The 9,075-nt window shown below is 39.1% G+C and overlaps 1 protein-coding gene across 1 annotated transcript in view; it reads right to left on the reverse strand.

The window, feature by feature from the left end:
• Window positions 1-9,075, reverse strand: part of LOC110022546 (signal peptide peptidase-like 5) — a gene marked incomplete at its 5' end in the record, with an annotated part of 50,854 nt that overhangs the window by 8,333 nt on the left and 33,446 nt on the right. The window contains 2 exon segments of the mRNA XM_020721550.1: window positions 1,661-1,803; window positions 2,410-2,502. Coding sequence (XP_020577209.1) covers window positions 1,661-1,803; window positions 2,410-2,502 — 236 coding nt within the window.

The raw sequence follows: 9,075 nt of genomic DNA on the forward strand, positions 1-9,075 counted from the left end.
AATATTACCTTTAGAAGTCTTTCGCCCACCTACAGACACTGTAGAAACTGTAGTCAAAGACAACCGCAATCAACTATAAATTCTCTTGAGGTTGATTACCAAGTATAGGATGAAGACTTCAAGTTCCACCTCAAAGAATCTTCTTCGCTCATTGTTTGATGTTTTCAAATTCAAGTTGAACATGGTTTTCAATTATGTTTCAACTTGAGGGGGAGCTTTAGAAGTTATATTAGGAAATAATTTATTCATGTTAGAATTTATGATGATTAAATTTATTTTCTTGGATTGAAATTATTTTTTTTCCTATTTTATATTTTATGTTGTTTCCTTTATCTCCAAGTAATTAATATAAATTTATTAATTGAAGTCTTGGAGATACAAGTATTATATCTTTCATTTCTTGTCATTTTATTTTTATTGTCTTTCCTATTATAGATTTATGTAAGGATTATTTATGCCCCCGTTTCATATCAATAATATTATTATGAATTTCAACAAGTACATAGAAGGATTTGCTTTTGAGTTAAAAGAAGCTAAATATACATACATAACACAACTCTTATGTATTTACAAATCTCACACCTATAATTCAAATTTACATACATAGCATTTCAATGCTTTAAATCTAAGGTCTATTTCAAATTTGAAAAGAGGTAATAGTGCTATTTTTGATGTGATATTTAAAATTTGAAGCATAGCTAAACTGAACAGTGGTTCAGCTCGGCTCAGCAGGGGCAACGGGGGGACTCCAGTTTCAGCAGGGGGCTGAACTGGCCCATCCCTCCCGTTCCTTTGGGCGGCCCGCCCCTTCTTTGCCATTTCCTATTCGAATCCTTCCATAAGTGGGATCCTTTCCTAGTCTATTTCATTTCTTTTCTATCCCCCTTCCTATTCTATCTATCCTCTATTATATGTATGTTGTGTGTTTCTTTAGAGAGGAGGTTTTTTTGCTTGTTTCTAATTTCAGATTCCTGCCGACAAAAGATTCCCTTTGCTAGAGATATATTGAGGCTCTCTTCTGCCGCCCATCCTGCTTGCAGCCACCCAACTGCCACCCCATCATATCTGCAGCCATCCAATTGCCGCTTTATCTTCCCTGCAGCCATCCAATTGCCACCCAGCATATCTGCAATCACCCAGCCACCGATCCGCTTCCCTATAGCCACCCAGTTGCTTCCCCACATCCCTGCAGTCACCCAGTTGATGTCCCCTTTCCCTGTGGCCACCCTATTGTCGAACCATCCTCCCTGCAGCCTTCCTACCGCTGTCCTTCCCCAGAAGACTTCTCTGTGGCCGCACCTTCTTCCTGCACCCTGTCCTTGCTGCTGCCCTTCCTTCAAAGAGCCTCCTACTGTAGACATAGTCTCTCGACCAACCCCACACCAGCTGCCCCACAGGAGTTCATCACCTTTCCCCTCGCCTTAGGGTCCCGTCTTATGTTTTTTAGCATTCATTTCTGCTTTGGAAAGTCGTCGTTCTAACCTATTTAATTTCAGTAATAATATTTCTATTTTTATCGTGGTTCGATTAACTCTGGTATCATGTGTGCTATGCACGTAAATTCTCCAAAAAAATCGAGAGTTGGAAGAAATTTTTTAAAATCAATCTCTTAGACTCCATGCCATTCAGATTTTTGGCTGACATTGCTCAAAAAACAAACCTTAATGAAAATGCAATTAGCAGCCCAGGAAGAAGGATGTCACCAAAGCCAATAATACTATATCCACCCCAAGGATCAAACATGCGAGGGATCTTAAGCAGCATAGGAACTCCATCTTCTCCACTCTTATCACCACGTGCAACCTATGGAGAATGACAGAAATCAGCCTGATTACTCTATAACGACCATATTAATAGTTAGGGGCATTTACATGCATACCACTCAATTCATATGTATTACATATCTAACACCAAAACTACGCTTTTTTACATTTAAACCACCCAAATCTTTCATATCACATCAAAAATGCCACCATTTTAACTTAAAAAAAAAAATAAAATCCACTTTTTTCATGCACAGGTAAGATTATGTAAAAATTCAAGTTTAGGTGTTAGATATGTAATGAAAAAAGGAAGAGTGGCATGTAAGTAAATCTTCCTAATAGTTAAATCACAAAATGGTCCCCAGACTTTTCGAATTTAGCCAATTTAATCCTAAAGCTCTGTAGTGCTTCAATTTATTACCCTGACTATCAAAAATCGATCTCAATTGATCCCCTAGAGACTGAATTGAGATCATTTTGTGTAGTCAAAGAACTAAATTGAAACCATTTTTGTGTCATAATTTCTAACGAGAGACTAATTGAGATTAATTTTCAACAGGGGACTAAACTGAAGCCCCACAAAATTCTGGGCCTAATTTGGTCACATTCAAAGAGTCAAAGAACTAAATTAAAAGAAGGAACTTACCACAATCATTACACTCTCATGGAAGAACCAGTTGGAAGCAAAAACCCAAAAGATGTCATAAAGGAAGGCACAACTGAGAAGCACAGTACCAACCTGATCACGTTCAGAAAAAAAGATCATATGTGATTACTGTCTGCTGATCTGTAAAAAAAATTTTTTTTTTCTATGGAGCACTCAAATGAATAGCGCAATATTCCTTTGAATAAAGCTAGTTTATTTTCATTTATTTCCCTGATTGAACAAATTCCAGTGAAGTAGTACTCCATTTTTGCTCCTGAATATGCTTGTTTGTGTTTAAATTAACAAAATATTTATTTTACCTGCTTATTTAACAACATTTTTATGCTTTTGTATCAACTTTCAACTATCTTATGCACAATAATATATATATGTATGATGAATTATATTTACAAAACTAGATGGTTTGACTAAATTCTAACTGTATGTTTTATTAGTTTTTATAACTTCCATAAACATTGAAAATAATAATGCATGAATTAGTATAAATTTTGATGAAAATTTATTAAATGCTTTTATGCTCAAGAAAAAGGTTTTATATTTAAATATTATCATCTTATATGTGCTTAGCAAGGCTCAATTAAACTGATTACAAGCTCGAACATTAAAAAAAAAAAAATTAGCTGGATCAAGACTTTAACTTAGGTCATGTACAAGCTTGACTTAAATATGATTAGAAAAATAAATAAAATAATTGATCGTGATGGTATTCAACTCAACTCAGTTCATTTACGGCTCTAGTGATCATGTTGCTTAGCAGCCATCAATTATATTATAGAAAACAATAAATCTAAGGATTATATATTAGGAAGCCTTATTATAGGAAATGTAATAAATATATTTTCTACATTACTTCACCTAATTAGAGATCAAATTGTGGGATGTTTCCTCCATTAGAAATATTCATAAACTATAAATATTAGAGTGTATATAAATATGTAATATATGTTTTCTGTTGAATAATACGAGAAAGAGCTGTTTGCCATTATATGGTATCAGAGCCACGTAAGGCTCATCATTGATAGTGTGCTCTTTAATTCGGCTTTGTTCCCTGCACGCAAGTGCAGCTTCGTTTGGGTTGTTCGAATCGTTCATCTGTAAGTCAAAGACAAACAATTCGATGTACACTGGGTATTCTTGTTGCCAGCATCATCCCGCAGCTAATTCCATTGTGTTTCACTTTCTCAGGCGCAGTTCTGGTTCATCTTGCAACGTCGGTTGTAGCTCAAGTGCAGTTTTCCATCGCGAGTGGTCATCTCCTGCGGCGTGCGGCATCGTTTGTCGTGTTTGTTTGTCTTCAACGTTCGTTGAACTGTTCGTCGATTCTTTTGACTCCTATGGCTTGGTATTGTTCATCTCTGACATTCCTCTCATCCTTAGGCTCATCTGTACCGTCTCGTCTATGCCGACATGTTGAGGAGCTCATCCAAAAGTGGTTGGGCCTTTGGTTTGCCCGAAACAGACGACAAGATCATAGCACACAAGATTAGTTTCGCCCCATCTCATATTTCAACAAACAACACAATTGACATTAATTGATTCGTTCTCTTCGAATATTCTGTGATAATCATTGACGACAAACAAAAACATGTCGTGACAAGTTTGGTTCATCAATGATTAAAATTACATATGAGAAGTTAAATGACGTCAATTATATTTGTTGGAATAAAACCGTGAGACTCTATTTGAGTAGCATTTCTCAAGAGAGTCACCTTTTTTATAATCCCCGAACTGAGACTCATCTGAATTATTTCGAGTAGATGAAAATTAATGCCCAACTCCTGATACAATAAGGAATTTTATCGAACCCGATCAATATAGTGATATTACTCATTGTGATTGTGTTAGAGATGTGATGAAGAAATTGACATTTGCATATTCCGAGAGAGAAAATATGATACCTAGATTAATCCAAACCACAATAGAAAAAATATATATTAATACCAAAAACAAATAGGTGGTTACAATCAACACACTAGAAACTAAAAATACACACGATATTCGAAAATTTGAAATAGCAACAACTATGTAGCACTGACACTTCTAAAAATATGTCGCACCCGTGTCGAACACTTATCGAACACCAACACTTGGTTGATATACCCCAATACTTCTCTAACACTACAAAATATATGTCTGAATTTTTTCAAGCCCAAACACGTCTGGGTCACACCTCAACACCACATCGGGTGTGAGCTTAATACAATTTTGAGAAAATGGAACATGGGAATTAGAGAATCATAAATTTATGTATAGCTTTAATAATACCTCATAGTCGAAATCGCCTCATCTCTCATCATGTTAAAGCTCCCTCTAACATTCGTCAAAATCGAGCATTGAAGGTGCATCAAATAGTTATCAAAGCCCAACATTAGTAATTCACTCTTTGCAATCATAAGATTTTTAAATTTTTGTTGAGAAGTTGGATGAATTCTTCTGAAATATATTATATCTAATTTTAAAAATTGACTTTCATAAACATAGGTTTTATAACATAAATTAAATTTATGAAGTTAAATTTTATTCTCGTATAATTGTATTTTGATGTTTTAAATAAAGAATAAGACGAATATATATTTTTTATATTAATAATTAATTAAATATAAAAAAGTGTTCATGACATATCATGTCATTTTTTTTAAATTATGTCATGTCCCCATATCGTGTCCTCTACGTGTCCCTGTGTCCGTGTTCGTGCTTCATAGAGCAATAAACACAAAAAATAATCAAACTATGACGGGATCAAGGGATGGTGGTGGTGATCGGCAGAAGCTTGGAAAGATGGCTGCAAGGTAGAGGGGTTGGATGGTGGGGAAACGACGACACAACAATGGTCGCTTGCTATTATGGGTGGCAACATGCAGGAAATAACAAAAATAACAAGAGGATAACAAGACAAGCGGTGGCATTTTGTTGTTTGGGGGGAGCAACAAGGTAGGCGGGTAGACAACAAGGAACAGCGGATCAAAGAGCAACAATTTGTTGTTTGGGGGTGGCACCGGCAAAGTAGAGGGGTTTTGGGGTAGTTGTGAGGGTTGACAATTGTTAGAGATGGTTGGGATATCAGGGTAACGACAATAGCAAGTGGTAGAGACATCAAGTAAGTACAACAACTCCTAATTGTTCGAGATGGCGGCGACGGCAAGCCGAAATGCGAATGGCAGCAACAAGCCGCAACATGATTGGCAGCGGCTAGAAAATGGAAAAACTGTAGGGAAAAAGGAGCAGCGGGGGGGAGCCCACACTTTTGGCAGAGGTGTAGCTTTTCTCCTCTTTAATAGCCCAGGGTCTAACCCTAGGACTTTCCTGTCGATTACTCCTAGAAAACTAGCAAAGGAGCCCTCCCCGTTAGAAATTCTGAGTTTTTCTTCGCTCGACTTGACGCTCCACATGATAGTTTTGACCGTTATTACTTAGTAGGTAAGGCTACTGTGTAGAAACTCAAGGAACATCCCTATAGGACTGTTGGCCTTAGGATTGATCGTACGCGTTGATTTGACACCGTCGTGCTTTTCGCCGTCCTGTTTGATTGAGCTCGAGCCGAATTTTTGACGTGATTCGGATCGCGACGCGTTTTTGTCTCAATTGTCGACGGGGTTGCCTAAACGACTCCGGATGACAAAACAGACTGCATTGACGCGTCCGAAACGTCGATTTTGCCTAAAGGGAACGTTCCTTTCACTGCGACGACACGTCTGGGGAAAAATAAACATTTAAGTGTTAATTATAATAATTAAAAATATTTTATTATTATCATTATTATAATTAATACCTTATATTAAATCCTAACCTATTTTCATTATCTCCCCCCCTCCCCTCTACTGAGTCTCGACCCCGTGGACCCTCTACTGAGTCTCGACCTCGTGGACCTCTGCCCTAGCTTCGGCTCGCTCGGTTCCACCTGGCCCGTTCTTTCGTGCCGTTGGAGCTCGTTCCCGCGCTCACCTCGCCCACGTCGGACGATCCCACGACCCATCCCTTATCGTATCTCATCCTCTGCGAGGATCTCATCCTCTGCCTCTCGCACGCCCATATGGGAGCGTCTACTCCTCTTGATCCTTCGAATCGTATGTGATCCCCTAATCATTCCCTCTCATTCTCTCTGGTTTATATGAGACTCTGTTTGGTGCATTTCCAAGGGGGCAAAAAAAAATCTCTTAAGAGGTACCTTCTTCCCCCCCTTCTGTGCCTTGCTTCTTTTCGGTTTTCCCTCTGCCGAGACTTTGAGCTTGGTATTGTGGATGGTATAGCATGCTAGGGTGATATCGCACTTATATTTTTGAAATATTTGTTACTCAAGCATCTAGAAATGGAAATGTGAGCATGTTCTAGGGGCCACTTATGGTTATTTGTTTGAATCGATAAAAGCAGAGCATGTTATTAGTTGCTTTCCACTTTTCTGCTTGAAATATTTGGAAGTATTATGGATGTAGCCTTGAAATGAAATTTGCTCCTCTGGAATACATGTTGGAATGCACTGGAAAGCTTTTTGTTACTATCACTTTTGCTTAAAATGAATACTAGAGAGTTCGCTTTACTTTTAAAGTTCTACAGCTGTTCTTGTTTGAAACACGTGGTGGCCCTATGTTTTGATGTTTTGAAGACAAGAGGATGTTTTCTAGCTTTTGTTGTGGCCGAGTTCTGAGCTTTAGCTGCGGCTCAATTTGGCTCCTTGTAGCTTTTCCTTACTTGAAATACATGTTGTGAGAAAATCTATTTCACTTGGAAGTGTCTTATATACTTCTTTGATAGTTTGGTTTGGCTCCTCGAAGGGGAAGGGAACATCTTTCATACTTAGAACAATTATATTGGTAGCTTAATATATTTTTCATGCTACTGTTACAGTTTAGAACATATTTTGGCTCCATATTTTGATGTTTCAAGGGCATATGGGTATTCTTTAACCCTTGGATGACATGGGTTTTGAATCTTTACTATGGTTGGGTTTTGACCTCTATTGGGGCTCAGTTTTCACCTTGGAAGGGCATGAGATGTTGGTTATGTTGAGGCTTGCCTTTTGGTTTTGGTTGAAACATTTTGGTTTTGGTTATGACCTTGAGGGGTTTGCTTTTGGCTTTGTTTGGGGGCTCGATTTGTTTGCCTTAGCTCCTATCCGAGAGCCCGTTTTTTGTGTTTATTCCTACCCCTGCTCCATAGCTTTGGGAGGGATTGGTTTTATTTGCTTTAACCCCTGCTAGTAGCTCGTTTTTGGCATCTTGTGAGTGTTTTTGGCTTAAAAATACATATTGTGGAAGAATTTATTTTGATTTGGAGGAGTTCCACAGCTGTTCTTGTTCGAAACACGTGGTAGTCCTATATTTTTATGTCTTGAGCGCATAAAGATGTTTTCTAGTCTTAGTTGTGGCCTGGGTTTAAACCTCAGCTGTGGCTCGGTTTGGCTCTGGCTGGGAGCTCGGTTTTGCCTTGTCCTGCCCCTACCCGAGAGGTGGCTTGGGTTTGGTTTTGATTTTTGTTTTGATTTTTGTTGGCCTTAGCTCCTACCCGAGAGCCTGTTTTGGCGTACTGTGTTGTCCTTATTCGAGAACTGTTAACTGGTTTTCATGGATTGGTTTGGAAGTTTATATGGCTGCAGTTTTGATATTTGCTTGGACCCAGTTTTACTGTGATATATTCCTCGGTTTGGGGCTTGATTCTCTGGTCATATGTTTATTCTTGCCTCTGAATCCTGGTGTGGGGTTGGCAGTGGGCATAGTGACTTCTCCCTGCTACCTTTATCCAAAGCTTTGTGGGGTTTGCTCTCCTACCCGTGAGTATCATTGACGATTGTCTGCCTTGCTTGTGTGTTGCCTTGCAGCCCTTACCTAAGAACCTATTCCTCTCATCTCACGGTTCCTAGCCGTGTGTTTGTGATGTGGTTGAGTTAGCCTCCCCCTTTTTGTTCTACCCGTGAGCTCACCATTGAAATTTGCTCCTCTTGCAGTCCTTACCCGTAAGACCTATTGGAGGTTGTTTGGTGTGATTTAGTCCTTGTTGGGCTTGAGCTACTTGGATGATTGTTGGTGGATTGAAATTGTGATTGTATGTTAAACTCTCTTATGTATATCAAAGATCCTTATATAGTTAGTTTGACTTGCCTTAACCGTGAGCTTCCTGTGCCTTGAGTTGCCTTGGTCGTGAGCCTCTCTTGTTCTTTGGGCTGCCTTGACCGAAAGCCTTGGTGGTTGCCTCCTCATTTCTATTGACCCCGACCGTGAGCATTTATTTGGTTCTGTGGGAATTGTTGACCTCAATTTTCGTGAGGTCTAGTATTTCTCGTAGGAGTTAGGATCTAGCCTTAGGGGTCTTCCTGCGACTATCTTAGAACCTTAGAAGTGGTGCCCGCCTTGTTTTAGTTCGACCTATTTCCGTCCTCTTTTGGAGTTTCGCGTGTGCGGTATCGGCTTCTAACACTTAGAAGGATGAAACCGACATGAGGAAGCCCAAAATGGATTCCTATAGGACCTTTCCGAGCTTTAGGTTGACCTTCTGCACAATTCGCACTCCTGCGCGCACCAGCTTCGCAATTCGGAGAGTCGACGTGTCCGATCTCCGCAATTCACATTGCCTGCACCATTATTTGCCGAGGGCTCGAGTTAACCACTTGTGGCGATCGATCGCGGGTCGAATTTTTGTGAAATTTGAATTTCG

This window comes from Phalaenopsis equestris, unplaced genomic scaffold, assembly GCF_001263595.1.
Source record: "Phalaenopsis equestris unplaced genomic scaffold, ASM126359v1 Scaffold000196, whole genome shotgun sequence".
Lineage (NCBI taxonomy): Eukaryota > Viridiplantae > Streptophyta > Magnoliopsida > Asparagales > Orchidaceae > Phalaenopsis > Phalaenopsis equestris.